The following is an 18,010-nucleotide window of genomic DNA, read 5'->3' as shown; positions in this document are numbered from 1 at the left end:
TGGTGTATATTTTCACCAAAATTAAACACTTTTAAAAAAACCACCATAAATAAATAAATATGCCATCTCTTGTTTCTGGAAGAAAACTGCATTTCTACACGATTTATTTCTTGGACAAATAATGATCCGGTTAACCTAACCAAGTAAGTACTTAGTCACCCAATAGTACTCCAGCGTTGCTGGGCCTTAATTTTCAGCGCAAGAAGTTAGCTGATCAAGTAGGAGGTGGGGAAGATAGATGTGATTTCCCAGTCCTTCATTCCCTAATGAAGCCAACGACATATACTCAGCATGTCTCAACACACCTGCTCAGCACAATGTGTCAGGGGTTCACTGAGAGCCACCCAATGAACTCCATCACTCCTGAAAGGCACGCTGTTCCAGGGACCTCATGGGCAGAGCTGGAACTCCTGCGTCCTAATGCTTAGAGCTTTTCTCCAAATACCCAACCGAGGGATTCAGGACAAGCCTGCGGCATCTGCATACGGCAATTGTAGGTGTCCAGTATTTTCACAAATCCAACCTTCAAACACCTACCTTAAATGATGTTGGGAAAGATCACACAAGGAGAATGGTGTCCATGTGGCAGGAGAGCCAGGGAATCCCCACAGACAACTGATGTTCTGGGTTTTCTTTTTACCATAGGTTAGTTTTGCATGTTCTAGAGCTTCATATACTGTAGTAATATGTTCTTCCACTTTTCATGATGTTCTTGAGAAGTATTCCTGTCGTGTATAAAACTGCTTATTCTCTTTGGTGTTGCTGTGTAGTATTCCATTATCTGGATTGCCACAGTTTGTCTAGTCTCATTTTGATGGACACCTGGGCTAGGTCCAGTTTTAGGCTATTAGGAATAAGGCTGCTATGAATATTATAGTACAAAAAAGAATGCCCAGGGAAGCTTGGTAAGTGGAACCTCTGACAACCCTACCTCTTATGATTAGCTAAGACTATGCATGAGCTTTTTGTTTATTTCAATCAATTATCATCTTTTAGGAACTTTTAGATTTGATCTTGAAGACATGGATACATAGCCTTGAAAATTTCATTTCTTTCTAGGATCTTAGGATGCTACTAAAAATAAGTATGAGGAATGAAAGTGAAGAGAAGACAAGAAAACGCATAATTAAAAACTACCACTATTGAGAAATAAAAAATTTAAAAAGCTGTTTAACCATGGTATTTATCTAGTGATCCGTTTTCCTCCTACTGGCACTCAGTTTAGGCTAAGAAGGAAATCAGGGCTGCACAAGGTACAAACAGGTTTGTTTATTAAAGCATATAGACTCTACAAACTTTATTAATAAATATAGCTGTGAAAGTATATCATTAAAATAAATTTACCAGAAATATGTATCTATACATTATTTTACCTGAAAAAAACTTGCACAAATAAATATTTTGCATAGACTTTCAATAGCTCAGCATGAACAGACAAGGGTCTCTCCTTTCACACAAATGGAAAATGCTAGGCTAAGGATGCTATGCTGCACAACCACAGTGGGGAAGGTGTTGTCCTGAGCACTGTTTACTTTCTGCCACAGTTATGTACTTATCCTCTGAAATTCAACAATACCAACAGAGAAAGGAAACGAAGCACAATCTTCTCGTTCCCTGCGTGTGTTTGACTGCAGGAGTGCCCGCCCTGGTCCTCTGAGACTCTGCCCGAGTTAACCAGAGAAATTCTGAAAGATGTCAGCCACCTCGACCCAGTTTCGGAAGCAGGAGAGCCCTCGCTCCCGGATCTGCTTCCGCCCTTTGTCTGTGATGACCTCTCCACTTTGCTTCACGACCACAAGCTTGGGGATGGCTGTGACGTCGTACCTCTTCTTCAGTTCACTGGGGGAGAGACAGCACACCAAAGGGTTAGTTAACACTTTAGACACGGGTGGGCCAACACCACACACGTACCAACAGAAGGGACCCTCACTTGTCCTGGCGACACAACCAGCTCACAACGGAAGCACGGCAGAACCTGTAGGACACAGCCCGCTGCCAGCTCTCCCTCCTGTGTTGCTACCACCACCAGCTGCTGTCAGGCTGACTCCGACTCATGGCAATCCCATGTGTGTCAGAGGAGAACTGGGCTCCACAGGGTTTTCAACGGCTGATTTTTTTTTGGAAATAGATCACCAGGCCTTTCTTCAGAGGCACCTGTGCATGGACTCGAACCACCAACCTTTCAGATAGCAGCCAAGCATGTTAACCATTTGCACCACCCAGGTACTCCGCTAAGTTGCTAGTGGATCCCTTTTGTGTCTCCTTGCTTCTTGTTGCTACGTGGTTTCTAAGCCAGGGCTGTCCAAGAGAACTGTGCTCACCAACACAGCAGCCACAGCCACATACGGCTACTGAGCACTCGAGTGTGACTAGGCAGACTGAGGAATGCAATTTTTAATTTCGGTTAATTTTAATTTAAGTAGCCACATGTGACTAGTGACTACCATACTGAGCAGTGCAGTTCTCAGCCCACAAGTAGACACAATAATTTATGTCCTTTTCTACATTTCAAGAGGTTAAAATGTTTCAGGCTCACACAATGGTAAAAGCTAGAATTCCATGAGTTATAAAGAAACCCAGAGGCTTGTTCACATTATTACAGAGGAAACGTTTGTAATTACATTTGCTGTCATGTGTAACCCCATGAGTAGCTTTTTTTTTCTTTTACAAATTTACTTGTATTCATTTAGGAAAAGGTTCATTTGCCTTTTTCTTTGTGCAATTCTCTCTGTAACCTTCACAGAGATTACTTCCCTCAAGACAGGACAGCTGAGTGAAAATTCCCTCTCCCGTTTACAACAGCCAGGCTGCGAAGGCATTACATGGACGGTAATCTGATTTCCTTTATCTGCTGCTCTCAGGACTCTGAACCTGAGTGAAGGAAAAAGGCATCTGAGATGCTTCTATTACCGAAATCTCCTCATGGTACTTCTACTAAGGTCTTCCTGCTGCTTTCCGGCACCCAGATCAAATACAAAGCTTAACTCAAGCAGGAAAAAAATCCATAATACCCTAAGCTCAACAAAGACAGAAACAGACATTGTTTTCAAAAATCTGTGAAACAATTGACAACAGCAACTGCAAAGATTAGACAGGAAACTTGGGGGGCAGTGAGTTAATGTTAATGGCGGAGGAACAACTCAGAGAAGGAGGGTGAGAGTGGTTGCACAACTTGAAGAATGTAATCAGTGTCACTGACTTGTACACATAAAAATGGTTGACCTGGATTATGTTCTGCTGTGTATATTCTCAACAACAACAAAAGCAAATGTTTTAAAAAATCTATGGAACAGTTTCAAAAACCAACCCTGTTCTTGGTCACAAAGAGAGTCAATAAATTTCAAAGGAACAGTATGACACAGAACACTTAATCAGACCATAATATAATTATGAAACCAATAAAAATAGTTAAGAACAAGTTTAAAAACTAACTCATGTTACGTATGAAAAACCAATGCAGATTACAAACCATTTAAAATTAAACAATATGGGATACACTACAAATTCCAAGCTGAGGATACAATTAAATACACTTAGGAAGGACTGTCTATAAAGGAGTTAATGAATTAATACAAGAAGATAGAAGAGTAATTATGGTGTATACACAAGGACTATAGAAAGAAGGCAAAATAAAACTGAGAACAGAAATTGCTGAAAAAGGAAATGACCCAAGAAAAATCAATATAGGGTGAGCAATAAAACCAAATCTGGTTCTTAGGAAAGACCGCGAGGAACAAATCTCTACCAAAACTGGGTGGTGTGGCGGCTACGCAACATCGTGGGTGTACCAGTGCTACTGAGCTGTCCCCTCTAATACGGTTCATTTTATGTTGTGTGAACTTCACGTCCAAATGTTATTTTTAAAAATTTCTACTAACATTGATCAAGAAGGAAAGACAAACACAGTAACATCAGGAATCAAGCAGATCTGGCCAAATATACGCTTCCAGTTCCAGTTGCCGTGGAGTCGAACTGAGCTCCATAAGATCTTCAAGGGTTGGTTTTTCAGAAGCAGATCACCAGGTCTTTCATTGAAGGCACCTCAGGGCAGGTTTGAACTGCCAACCTTTTGGATAGTAGTTAGCACTTAACCATTTGTGACACCCAGGGACTCCAAATACTCTGTCTTACAGGGTCACTATGAGTCAGAATTGGCCAGGAAGATTTGGTTTTAGGAGCCCTGGTGGCAAAGTGGTTAAGAGCTCAGCACTGGCAGTTCAAATCCACCAGTCGCTCCTTGGAAACCCTATGGGGCAGTTCTACTCTGTCCTATAGGGTTGCTATGAGATAGAGACAACTCAATGGCAATGGGTTTGGTTTGTTTTATTTTTCTAAGGGATGTAGGTGCATGAGGGCTGCTGCCTTCCCGGGGACACACAACAGCTCCAAGGAAAGGCCAGTTCCCAGTGAGGAATGTACACAGCCTCCACTCCAGCTGCACTGGAAGCCATTCCATGCCAGGGCCAACCACTTCCACAAGGAAGAACAGGGAGAGGGGGAAGAAAAAGATACACACACTAGGGTAGCAAAACTTCCATCTATTGTAAAACAGGGGACTAGTCACAGACATAAAACAGTTCCTCTGCTGAAACTTGAGGAACTGACAAACCAAAAACACAGAAACAGAGTAGATGCAAATCCCTGTAAAACTGCAGGTTTAATGGACACACCGATCCTTTCACAAACACAGCATAACCGCTCTAGCCATGGGCAGCATCTGAAGTTCACGCACACAAACCACTGGACACAGCCCGCCCCAGGTCCAGGAGCTAAGGCGGTGTGCCGGGGGAGGAGGGGACGTCCTTCTCTGTTGTTTTAAAGATCTCACACAATGCCTGGAACTTGAACTTTGAGAGGCCTAAGACAAAGATGTAAAGAAAAGAGGGACACCCCAACAGGTCCTTGCGCAGTCTGCAGTGAAATGGCCAACAGCCTAATTTAAACGCTTTGTCTGACAGTCTGGCAAATTTGGATTATTGCATTGACTTTATTTTGGGCAGTAGGATGGGTGATGAAAGCACCCACATGTTTCAGAAAAGATAGCAGATGGTCCAACAAGGGTCAGATCAATCGAGGCTTTGTCATCCCAGGCAGGCCACAAGGAATCACTGGGGAGTTTGGGCCAGTATGACAAGATCAGCATCACCTGGAGGCTTGTTCAAACACAGGCTCTGGAGCCCACCTCCAGTCTCTGGCTCAGCAAGTGTGTGTGGGGCCTGAGAAACTGCGTCCCTGAGGAGTTCCATGGACCAGCCTTGGAGCAGCACTGTCTAGAGCTGCGTCCTCACCGTGGGATCTCCTGGCCAGCAGCATCACCTGGGAGCTCATCAGAAATGCAGATTCTTCCCACCCCGACCCTGAATCAGAAGCTCTGGAGTGGGGCCAGTGATGGGATTTTAACAAGTCCCTAGACGGATCAAGATGCACTCAAGTTTGCCTAACTTGCTGGAGTACCCCTGCGGTTTCCTGCAGCCCCTCCACTGACACCAGAGGAGGGAAGAGGGAGCAGGTGGTGAGGAAAGCTGAAGACAGAGCCCCCGGCAGCTTCTGGGGTGGGCAGGAGTCGGGTGGGCAGGAGAGGCCTGTGGCTTGCTGCTCAGCACCCACCTCCCGACCCTCAGAAACCAAACCTCCTCTGTTGTTTGGTGTGGCCTTGACAAGCTAGTTTACCTCCATGTACCTCGGATCTCCCATCTGCACCATGGGGAATAATGGGATTATTATTTCTGGGGTTGTTGTTAGTATTAAATGATTAACATACGTATAGTTTAGCTAAGGATGGGGGCTGGCACATAGTAAGTGCTCAACGAACGCTGGCTGTTCTTATTGGGTAGGACAACCCACCCCCAGTTCCGGCCTATCCCTTGCCCCTTGGCTGCACTGACTAGTACAGGAATGGGTAACTAGCTGACTCAGAGCTGGTGACACTCTGTGGAGCACTGGCCTGGGTGCTGGGAAAGATGGGGTGTGAGGACGGCATCCAAGACACAGCAGTCATTCTGCCACCCTGAGGAGAGACTGTGGATGTGCCAGGCGGCCACTGGGCGCAGCCTGCTTACGACGCAGACATGGCAGAAGGTAGAGCCTCAGAACTGCATCCTTGGTGTCCTCCAGCCTCCCTCAAGGCCAGCTCCTGACTACTGGATGCTTCAGACAAGCCAATAACCTTTATGGTTTACACCTCTTTGAGTTGCTGTTGTTGTTTTACTCACTTGCAATGTTAATTCAAGCTATGACCAACCAGAGGGATGTGAAGCAAGCTGGGGTTTGAGCAGAGGAGGCATGAAATCGTTTCTCCAGCTTATCTTCAGAGTCACCAGTGCCAGCACTCGAATCCCTACCCTGGTGCCCATGGCCTGGTGGGAAATGTAACCTTGGAGCCACACGGGAGGGGCAAAGAACTACCGCCTGCCTATGAAGTCATTACCCTCTGGGTCGATAAATTGTGTCCAGAGAGAATAGAAAGTCCTTTAAAAAGGAGAGTGTTGTCAGGCACGATAAACTCGTGATAACTCAAGAGGATTTTAACCATTCTGAGACAATATGAGCCCCCAGTTCCCCCTTGTTCTTGGTGGTGTTGCAAAACTAGCTTCTTTCCTTCATAGAAGGCAGCCTCCTCTCTGTCCCTGGCATAACTGTGCTTCTGGTTGCCATGGCAACCTCTGACTCCAGGCTTTTCCCATCTCATCCATCCAGCAGACTATTACCAAGCAAATCTTTCCAAAACACTTTATTTTGCTCACTTGCTGTAGTGCCAAGCACTGAGCAATGTCTGGCTTGCAACTTTGAGGGCTATCAACCAGTGGCAGTGAGGCCTAGATAGGAACCATGAAGGGGCTAGATATGAGCCAGAATCAGAAATGCTCCCAGCGTCTTTTAGTGTCCACATGGGTATTGGGGGGCAGAGGAGTCTTCAGATAGAGAAGCGGAGACCTGTCGAGGGTTGGCGTTTTTTCGGGGCGGGGGGGCTACAGCATTTGTTAAACCTGTGGAGGTATGAAGATAAAATATTCTGAAACATCAGGTTGTCCAACCTAGCCAGAAGACAGGGTGGGAAAGGGTGTGGGTGGGACAGGAGACGGGGTAGGAGGTGAGTGTGGGCCCACTGCTAACGGACTAGGTCGGGGCAGGACTCAGCCTGTCGGAACAGGAGATGACTGAAGAGCTTGAGTGAGTAAGGAGTAATAGGACCTGATCTGTGGTTGTCAAAGATAAGCCAGGAGAGGGAACGTAGATTAGATGGGCACACCAAGGTCCAGGAGACCATTTAGAATATTCTAGCCGCCTAGGCCTAAACGAGGGAAGCAGCAATGAGGGGAAAAGATGGGCAAGAATCCGAGGGAAACAGAATCAGTGCCTGAGGGGAGGAGGAGAATTGGGAGAGCCCTGGAAACAGATAAGGGGTGGAGCCCCAGGGAGGCTGGATGGAGGGATAGATCCAAGACTCCTTTTGACTCTATGGCAATGGGTATGGCACAAGTACTGACTCTACGATGGAGTCGGTGGCTCTAATTGAGCCATTCTCTATCCAAGAAATCAAGCCTTGCCAGTTTTCTACCAAATCCAAATTTGTCAGCCTGGAGATCTCTGTGCCAGCACCTGGCCAGGCCTGGGGAGGCAGCGGTGAGAGCGAGGGAAGGGAGTTGAGGGAAGCCCAGCACATGTTCTCCCTGGGGAGGCCTTCCTCCAGAGGAGACTATGCAAGTATTAACGGGCAATCGCTCATTTTCAAAATCACTGTTGGTCGTGTCTTATGTGAAAGGCAGCATATGGCAGGAATTCACGCTGGTAAACCTAGAAGCTCCTGTGGGCTAATGTCCCAGCCTAGGGCTCACACACCATTTAGGAACAGGCAGTAAACATTTGCCTCTCTAGGCTGAAGGATGGCACTGCCATTGTGTTTTGTCTGTGGAACGTGCTAGAAAACTCAAATCTATACAACTCTGAGGACCCATGTGAGAGGTTCCAGGCATATTTTCCTTCGTGCTGGCACATGTGCTGGGGTCGCCACTCCAGTCACCCCTACGTTAATGCTGCGAGGGCAGAGTGATTTCCGTGGAGGCCTCTTCTCCTCCTCCCTCGACTCAGGCAGTCCCCAGTGGGCAGCTTCTTGGGGCACTACACAAGGGGAGCTCCCAAGCTGGCCTCACTGTCCTGGGCCCATCTTTCCACAGCACTAAGCACAACGTATTATGTTTTGCACGCACTGAAAACTTGAGAAAATACCACCTGGAAGCCCCACACAGTTTTTAATTATTCCTGGTGGTGGCTATTTTCATTTTGCTTATGATCTGATTCCAAAAATCCAGCCGGGGATAACCAGAATTTAAGGCAAAGCTCCAAAAATTTCCACAGAATGCCCCGTTACCTACTTTGCAAATGGCAGCGATAGGATTTACAAACTTCAGTCTGGAAAAACGGGGGAAGAACAAAGAGCTAACTAAGTTCAAGGAAAGAAAACCCGACCGTGGGCCGCTTCCCGCCACCCCAGGTGAAGGCCCTGAGCTGCTTAGCTGCCTCCAGCTGTCAGCGGGTAGCTCAGAGGTTACAACCAGATAATCAGAGGAAGCACAGGGAGCAGCACAAAGCCCTGAGAGAGACATGCGTGCTGAGGCCTTGTATCACCTGACGCTCACCCTGCTCTCGGAGAGGAAGTGGGCCAGAGAGAGGAGCTCTGGAGCAGAGAACTGGACTCTGCACCTCCTGGGCACATCTGTAAAATGGGGTCACAGATGCTCCATAACCAGCCTGCACTGCAAACATTCGTTTAACAGTTCGGTGCTATCGTTATTTTCGGTAATAAAATAATTTGCCTCTCGTCACAGTCAAGCCACGGGGAAATTACAAAGCTGGGGTCTGCAACAGGGCCTGAGCTCCGCACCCAATTACCAACACTGTGGCCGACTCACTTTCAAAAGTAAATGTGTTCTTTCAAAAGTTGTGTATAACTTGAGTGGTAGCAAATCAGATTGTATTTTAAAAAGTACTGTTTGAGTTGATTCTACAGTGAACCCTTTTGAAAAGTAAATAATGCCCTCATAAACCATGGTGCCATAGTGGTTAAGAGCTACAGCTGCTAACCAAAGGGTCAGCAGTTCAAATCTACCAGGCACTCCTTGGAAATTCTATAGGGCAGTTCTCCTCTGCTCAATAGGATCGCTATGAGTCAAAATCGATTCAATGGTAATGGGTTTAGATTAAAAAAAAAAAAAAAACCCCACTGCCGTCGAGTCGATTCCGACTCATAGCGACCCTATGGGACAGAATTTCACAGTCCTGGTTTATTAACAACCAACTGCCACCCTCCAAAAGACCCCTGGTGGTGCAGTGGCTAAGCACTAGGCTGCTAACAGAAAGATCAGCAGTTCAAATTCACCAGCCGCTCCACAGGAGAAAGACGTGGCAGTCTGCTTCTGTAGAGACGACAGCCTTGGAAACCCTATGGAACCGTTATACCCTATCCCTACAGGGTCACTATGAGCTGGAATCAACTTGACAGCAACAAGTTTGTTTGTTTGTTCGTGCCATTCTCCTAAAGGGCTGGGAGGCCTCCAGGAAGCAGGCTCATTCCAGAGGGAAGACTGAGCAGCTTCCCGCCTCGACCTCATACATCACTGAAAAGCATGTGTTTGGGTGAGTACTGACTTCTTCCAGTTAACTACTCGCTTATGGAATTTTGCAAATTTCCTGTTGTTGCTGACTCAGGGCAATCCCATGCACAATGGAAAGAAATGCTGCCCTGTCCTGCACCACCCACCTGACCAGCTGCAGATCGGACCGCTGTAATTCACAGGGTTTTCACTGCTACTTTTCAGAAGCGGATCACCAGGCCTTTCTTCCTCGCCTGTCTTTGTCTGGAAGCCCCACTGAAACGTGTTCACCATCACAGCAACACGCAAGCCTCCTCTGACAGGTGGTGGCTGCACATGGGGAGACTGGCTGGGAACAGAGCTGTTTCCCACACGGAAGGCACTCCACCACTGAACCACCAACAATCACTTTCCCAAAGTTAGGCTTCCATTTTAATTTTCCAGAAGGAATGTCATTTTATGATAATTCATTTTGAGGAGTCCCTGGGTGGTGCAACGATTAACATGCTCAGATGCTAATCGAAGGTTGGAGGTTTGAGTTCACCCAGAGGTGCCTCAGAAAAAGGCCCAGTGATCTAAGCACTCAGTCACGGAAACCCTACGGAGCACGGTTCTGCTCTGACACACATGGAGTCACTATAAGTTGGAATCAACTCAACAGCAACTGTTTTTCCCTTGTTTTTTTTTTTTAATTTGAGGGTAATGCCAGAACTGAGTAAAAATCCTCAGAGGACAGAAATTCCCATCAAACATCTATTAATAGGATGCCTGGGATAATGGTATCTGACCTTCATGGGGTGACGTGAAGATCGGAGGAGACAAACGTACAGGGGTCACTTTATAAAGTGCTGTTTAAACCTAGTATGTCTGACCTCACACTTCACAGAGGAAGCCAGTGGGCCTCACAGGCTGTGCCTGTGCCGTACTCCCCCTCTGCTGAGGCTGCAAATCCCTCCCTGAAGTCCCTCCCAATCCTGCCAGCCTCCCCTCTGAAGCCCATGATTACAGTCAGGTGGAGCTGCCCCCAGATCGACCTCCGGTTCATTCATTCAGAAACCCTTGTTGTTGTTTGTTGTTGCTGTTGTTGTTAAGTGCCGTCGAGTTGGTTCCGACTAATGGCAACCCTTGTTGTTGTTAGGTGCCGTCGAGTCGGTTCCGACTCACAGCGACCCTATGCACAAAAGAACGAAACACTGCCCTGTCCTGCGCCATCCTTACAGCCATTGTTATGCCTGAGCTCATTGTCACAGACACTGTGTCAATCCACCTCATTGAGGGTCTTCCTCTTTTCCACTGACACTGTACTCTGCCAAGCATGATGTCCTTCTCCAGGGACTGATCCCTCCTGACAACATGTCCAAAGTAAGACGCAGTCTCGCCATCGTTGCTTCTAAGGAGCATTCTGGTTGTACTCAATAAAAAGGTGTGGGTCCTGCAACAGCATCATCTTTTTTAAAGCAAAGCCCAGCTCAAGATCCTTCAGAGACTGGGGTCTCTGTCTCCTCTAACATCTGCCCTGCATGAGACCAGGAGGCTGGTTCTTTCTACATTTTTAACAGCAAACCAAACCCATTGTCATTGAGTGGATTCTGGCTCATAGGACCCTATAGGACAGAGTAGAACTGCCCCATAGGCTTTCCAAGGTGCGACTGGTGGATTCAAACTGCCGACTTTTTGGTTACCACCTGTAGCTCTTAACCACTGCACCACCAGGGCTCCTTCTAAAAGCAGCAATGGCCTTTATAATTTTAAAATTCCAATCACTGCTATCATAAGCACAAACAAAACCTTATTCTGTACTGAAAAAAAGCAAGAGTTTTACTCAGAATAGGACAGCTATAGTTGGGTGACACTGAGTAAAAAAAATACAAAGTGCTCTGCAGAGGCTGGGCCTAGAAGGGTTTATACATAGTCTGCGAAAGGGACAGATAACTCCTCTGTATCAGCTAGTCTTTGCCACATACCACACGCTTCCTTAGAACAGTCTGCACAAACATTTTTTCCAAAAACAATCCTGACATACTTTCTTGGTACACATTTCCTGAGGACAACCACATCTCCTTCTCCCCGCCCCCGCCCTTCTTTCTTTGCCTTACTCCAAACAGTTTAAGTTAATCCCTTGCTGGAAATTCTGAGTGCCTTACAGTTTTGGGTTTCTCCAAAACTGCCAAAAAAAAACGAATCCACAAATGTGGCCCAGCACCTGAGTTCTTCTAGCTCTGCGCCCGCCACACCCACCCACCCACCACCACTGCCACATTACAGTCAACCTACCTTATCAACCACCTGCCACAATTCTCATCAAGGCTGCTTCTGTCTTTTCGATGTACCTCTCACACCGCCCACCCCTCACCCCGAGACACCAAAACGGAGGTGGAAGCCGGCCACACGGGGAGCGGGAAGTGCACACCGGCCTCCTGCGGCGCTCCTCCGAGTGCGGTCCGCGGACGGCAGCACCTCCTTTCCCGGAGCTGGTTAGAAATGGAAATTCTGGCAACCCCAGACCTTCGGAGTCAGGAACTGCGCTGGGGCAGCGATCACCAAGCCCTGCTGGGGGTGCTGAAGCCGGCTATAGTGTTCGAACCAGTAGGTCCTCCCAGGTCTTGAAAGATCCCCAGGAGACGGGACCCGAGGGGAGGTGGGTGGTCGGGACCTCGACGCGCCGCAGACGCGAGGGGCGGGGACACTCACAGCCGGAGCGGGTCGTGGAACGGCAGCGCCAGCCAGGCGCCGTGCAGCTCGCGCATGAAGCCCAGCATCTCCTCCTCGCTGCAGTCGGCCGACACGAAGACCACCTCGAAGGGCGCGGGCGGCTGCGCCTCGTCCACCAGCTCCGTGTAGAAGTCGCAGAGCAGCGGCGTGAAGTCGCGGCTCGGCGCGCACCGGCCCGCCGCGAAGAACAACGCCACCACCTTGTTCTGCAGCGCCGCCTCGGCCTCCACCGCCGCGCCGTCGCGGGTCACCAGGCGCCGGCCGCCCAGCACGTCCACCATGGCGCGGCACCGGGACGGCCACCTGCGCGCGGGCCCGGCCCTGGCCCCGGGGCGCCCCCGCCGGGACCGCAGCCTCGGCTTCCCGCCGGACAGGGGCAGGGGCGTCCGCACTGGGGAGAGCCACACTCGCCGGCGCCGGCTACCCCAGCTGCCGCGTCTGAGGCGGCCGAGCCAGCAGCTCCGTGCCCGCCTCCGGGAGCCCAGCCCGGCCCGCCCCGCGCCTTGCGCGCCCCACCCCGACTTGGGCTCCGTCCTACCGCAGGTATTCCGCCACCAGCTCGCTGGCGCACTTGAGTGCTGGTCTCACTAGAGACCTTGCCGCCACCTAGAGCCTGAGAAGGAGGACCGGGAAGTGGGGGGAGGAGCAAGGGGCGGTTAGCCTTGGAGCAGGGCTGGGACGCCGCGGTGAGGAGACCTGGCTGTTCTTTCGGGCTGTCTGCTTCCTGGCTGGAAAGGTTTGTGGAATCTTGGATAAAATTGGGGGAGGGCGGTTCTTAAAGAATGTCTTATTTAGGGAACGAGGGGTAATGTGCCAAGCACTGTTCTAGGCTCTGGAGATGGCAGCAGTAAATAGTTAAAACTCCGTGCCGGGGCTGGGTCTGCGGTGAAGGGAGTGAGGAATTTTCGTGGGGTGCAAATTTTAAGGGAGCGCCAAAAACTCAGTCATCAAGATAAATAATATTTTAGTGCAAGTTTAAAAGTTCACAATTAAGGCAGAAAAGCTCATAATGAACAAGATAATCAAGAATTTGTAAAAAGATGGATCCCACCCTGCCCTTGAGCCGCGCGCACCTCGCTGGTCTCGTCCTAGACCAGGCCCTGCCCCAGCCTCAGGGAGCTGACATTCCAGGGGGACAACAAAAAACAAGATAAACAAGTGTTAAAATAAAAACAATATTAGGCCAGTAATAGATATTGATTGAAGTTTATTTAATATACGATTTGCAAGTTGGGGCAGTATTTCCAAAGACCCTTCACAGATTCTTATACTCCAGCTTATAGATAGTGATCACACATTGCCATGGAAATAGCCTGTGGACTTGTGGGATTCCTTACAACATTTTCTTGAAGGACAATTCAGATAACTGCTGATTGACCTTAAAACATAGCTTCTAGTCTGACCTTTGGAATTGCTGCTGTCAGAACTGACCATACATAGATAATTCTTCAGAAGGGCACAATATCCAAGGCAAACATTGTTTACTAATTAAGCTAGACAATTGTTTGACTGAGCCCTGGTGGTGCAATGGTTGAGCACTTGGCTGCTAACAGAAAAGTCAGCAGTTGGAACCCACCACCTGCTTCCCCGAAGAAAAAGATCAGGCGATCTGCTTCCGGAAAGATTGCTGTTGTTAGTTGTTAGGTGCCATTGAGTCCATCCCAAGTCATAGTGACCTTATCTACAACTGAACGAAACACTGCCCAGTCCTTCAACATCTTACAATCACTGCTATGTTTGATCCCATTGTTGCAGCCACTTTGTCAGTCCATCTCTTCTTCTTTTTCCTTGACCCTTTACCAAGCATGATATCCTTCTCCAGGGACTAGTGCCTCCTGATAACGTGTCCAAAGTATGTGAGACGAAATCTCATCATCCTCCCTTCCAAGAAGCATTCTGACTGTGTCTTTTCCGAGACAGATTTGTTCATTCTTCTGGCAGTCCGTGCTATATTCCATATCATTCACCAACACCGTAATGCACACGCATCAGTTCTCCTTCTGTCTTCCTTATTCACTGTCCAGCTTTCGCATACATATGAGGTGATTGAAAATACCGTGGCTTAGGTCAGGCGCAGTTTAGCCCTCAAAGTGACATCTTTGCTTTTGAACACTTTAAAGAGGTTTTTTGCAGCAGATTTGCCCAGTGCAATGCCTCTTTTGATTTCTTGACTGCTGCTCTCATGAGTGTTGATTGTGGATCCAAGTAAAATGAAATCTTTGACAACTTCAGTCTTTTCACCGTTTATCATGATGTGACTTATTGGTCCTGTTGTGAGGATTTTTGTTTTCTTTATGTTGCGGTGCAATCCGTACTGAAGGCTGTAGTCTTTGATCTTCATCAGTAAGTGCTTCAAGCCCTCTTCACTTTCAGCAAGCAAGGTTGTGTCATTTTGCATATCGTAGGTTGTTAATGAGTCTTCCTCCAAACCTGATGCCATGTTCTTTGTGGAGTCCAGCTTCTCCGATTATTTGCTCAGCATATGGTGAAAGGATACAACCCTGACAAACGCCTTTCCTGACTGTAAATCACACAGTATCCCCTTGCTCTGTTCGAACAACTGCCTCTTGGTCTGTATACACGTTCCGAAGGAGCACAATTAAGTGTTCTGGAATTCCCATCCTTCACAATGTTATCCATAATTTTTTATTATCCACACAATCGAATGCTTCTGCATAGTCAATAAAACATGGGCAAACATCTTTCTGTATTCTGTGCTTTCAGCCAAGATCCATCTGACATCAGCAATGATATCTCTCGTTCTACATTCTCTTCTAAATCCAGCTTGAATTTTTGGCAGTTCCCTGTGGATGTACTGCTGCAACTGTTTTTGAATGATCTTCAGCAAAATTTTACTTGCATGTGATGTTAATGATATCATTTGATAATTTCCACATTCTGTTGGATCACATTTCTTTGGAATGGGCGCAAATACGGATCTCTTCCAGCGAGCTTGCCAGGTAGCTATCTTCCAAATTTCTTGGCAAGAGAGGAGGGAGCGCTTCCAGCGTTGCACCCATTTGTCGAAGGATTTCAATTGGTATTCCATCAATTCCTGGAGCCTTGTTTTTTGTCAATGCCTTCAGTGCAGCCTGGATTTCTTCTTTCAGTACCATTGGTTCTTGGGCATATGCTACCTACTGAAATGGTTGAACACCGATCAGTTCTTTTTGGTATAGTGACTCTGTGTATTCCTTCCGTCTACTTTTTATGCTTCCTGCATCATTCAATATTTTCCCCATATAACCCTTCAAAATTGCAACTCAAGGCTTGAAATTTTTCTTCAGTTCTTTCAGCTTGAGAAATGTGAGCATGGTCTTCCCTTTTGGTTTTCTAACTCCAGCCCTTTGCACATTTCATTATAATACTTTACTTTGTCTTCTCAAGCTGCCCTTTGAAATTTTCTGTTCAGCTTCTTTACTTCATTTTTTCCATTTGTTTTAACTACTCTATGTTCAAGAGCAAATTTCAGAGTCTCTTCTGACATCCATTTTGGTCTTTTCTGACGAACTGACACAGGTGGTGGCAGGAAAGATTACAGCCTAGGAAACCCTTGGGGCAGTTCTACTCTGTCCTGTAGGGTCATTATGAGTAAGAATTGACGAGACAGCACACAACAACATTAGTTGATTTAAAGGTTACTTTCAGGAGATGGGTTTTTGTTTCGAGGTTTAAGGTTGGAAGATTGCCTCTGCACAGTGGTCTCAGGTGAGTCATTTTGACCTCAATGGCTCCAGAAAGTTTGGGTTCCCTGAGAATTAAAAATTCCATTCGTCACAAGGAAAATATGTTGTACATGAGGTAGTGATAATTGCTTTGGAGAAAAAAGAGAAAGCTGAGAAGGGGGAAGGGAGGGGCACAATTTTAACTTGAGTGGTCAGAGAAGGTGTGAATCATGGGAAGGTGACATTTGAGCTTCTTCAGGAACTGCCTGCAAATAGAAATAGGGGAAACTTGTCATCTGCTGGCTCAACCTGTCGGTTTTGTCAGTTCTCTCAAAGGAGCAGAAACTCAGCAGAACCCTTGGTGGGATTGATGCTGTTACATGAAGCATATTGCCAAAAAAAAAAAACTTGATTCGCTGTACCTGTGGAAGAGAGAGGGAAATTTATAGACAAATCAGAAGAAAAATTGAGAGGAACTGTATGCAATATAAATCTTGCATGCGAAGGTCCCTGATTTTTGTTGAAGCTCAGAAATAAGATGAATGAATTGTAGTTAAACTCATTATCAAGACTGTATTTTTATCTGTTTGGCTTTAAAAAAAAAAAAAACACAACAGCGGGCTAAAGTAGAGAACATTTCTTTGAGTGAGTGACACCCACCCGAGAAAATTCCAAACTATCTGTATAAATACTGCTGCCTTCAGTGTGCTGACAGAAGTGATGTGTGGAGGTTCCTGGTGAGAGCATCTACCCTTGGTGAAGGGCAGCCTTCTGGGGACTGAAATTCTGGGTGAGCAGAGTCAAGGCCACCTGGCCAGCTGGAGCGTCTCCTCCGGGGTTGGCATCTTGGAGCTTCTGGGTCTGTGCAAATGAGGAAGATGACTGTTTTCCTGGGCGTCTCTCACCCTCAAACACTTGCATGGGGGCCAGCCCAGTCAATTCCTTCAGCTCCACTTCATTGCTGATCCTTCTGGACCAACCAGCCTGGAAAAAATCTTTCTCAAGGCCCTTCCTATTTCACGAAGCTTGGGTAACACCATGTCGTCCCACCTCTGGCTGCCTCACTAACACAATCCACTAGCCTTTCCCTAGGTTGGGAGTGGGCTACAGGTGTCAAGAGATGGAGAACAAGGCCCAGCACTCTTTCCTGCCTTTGTTGGAATGAAATTCTCCTCCATGGAGTACAGGGGCACTCACAAATGGGTTGCAGGAACAGGATGAGGTGTCCCCTAGTTGCCCAGCTTGGACATGCAAAGTCAGTTCATACCAAACTCCCTTCCAGGACACGTAAAAGGGATCAGCAGCAGGCTCCTCAGCTTCACACATGCTGAACAATCATGGCCCAAGTGGACAGTGGTGCTTGCTCCTGAGACTGGCATGACACCCCAGTGCCAGGTCCCTCAAGCCTGCCTTCCCTCCCTGAGTTCCCTCTCCCCTGATCCCTGCCACCACTTTAAATATAGTTTGCTACCTATGTATTCTACCCTATCATACATTTCCCACCCTAACTTAAGGGCAACTTTTTCTGCATCTCCCCTGATGTAATAATGTTTGCTGGCCTACAGTCGTGACAGAGACTGAAAAGTAAAATGTTTCTGGAGGGCTAACAATGACGGGCTGGGCAGATGAGGTCTTCTAAGACTCTGAGGAGAAATACTACAGTACAGCCATTGCTCTGCCTTTCCTGGCTCACTATGTAAGCACTCAGCGTTTTGAAACAGAGATATTTCTCATTAGAGAAGTGCTCCCTGAGTAAGGGTATTGGATCAAGTATTTAGGCACGCATACTTTTTGTTGCCATACGTTCTCCGTGTCAAAAAGCAGTATATGAAGAAAATGTGACCCTTCAGCTACTTGATGTGAAATTGACTTTTTCTTTTCACTTCGAAGATGTACATATGATGATTCATTTACAGCCACTCCTCATTTATCAACTATCTCATTATCCAACATTACGCATTTACAGCAATAGCAAAAAAACTACTATTCGACTATTTTGTGCATTAATGACGTACATATGGCAGTAATGAATGCTGCGGTGCA

At 47.2% G+C, this 18,010-nt stretch overlaps 1 protein-coding gene across 1 annotated transcript; it reads right to left on the bottom strand.

Moving 5' to 3' along the window:
• Nucleotides 1–1,201: 1,201 nt before the first annotated feature.
• Nucleotides 1,202–12,640, bottom strand: NXNL2 (nucleoredoxin like 2). The gene is made up of 2 exons (XM_064290876.1): nucleotides 12,282–12,640; nucleotides 1,202–1,839 (listed from the first exon to the last, which is right to left on the bottom strand). The coding sequence occupies exons 1-2, from the start codon at nucleotides 12,581–12,583 to the stop codon at nucleotides 1,671–1,673; spliced, it is 471 nt and encodes a 156-aa protein (XP_064146946.1). The 5' UTR covers nucleotides 12,584–12,640; the 3' UTR covers nucleotides 1,202–1,670.
• Between the last annotated feature and the right edge of the window lie 5,370 nt (nucleotides 12,641–18,010).

The sequence above is a fragment of the Loxodonta africana genome, chromosome 9, assembly GCF_030014295.1.
Source record: "Loxodonta africana isolate mLoxAfr1 chromosome 9, mLoxAfr1.hap2, whole genome shotgun sequence".
NCBI classification, from domain to species: domain Eukaryota; kingdom Metazoa; phylum Chordata; class Mammalia; order Proboscidea; family Elephantidae; genus Loxodonta; species Loxodonta africana.
This window is presented reverse-complemented; position numbering and strand designations above follow the sequence as displayed.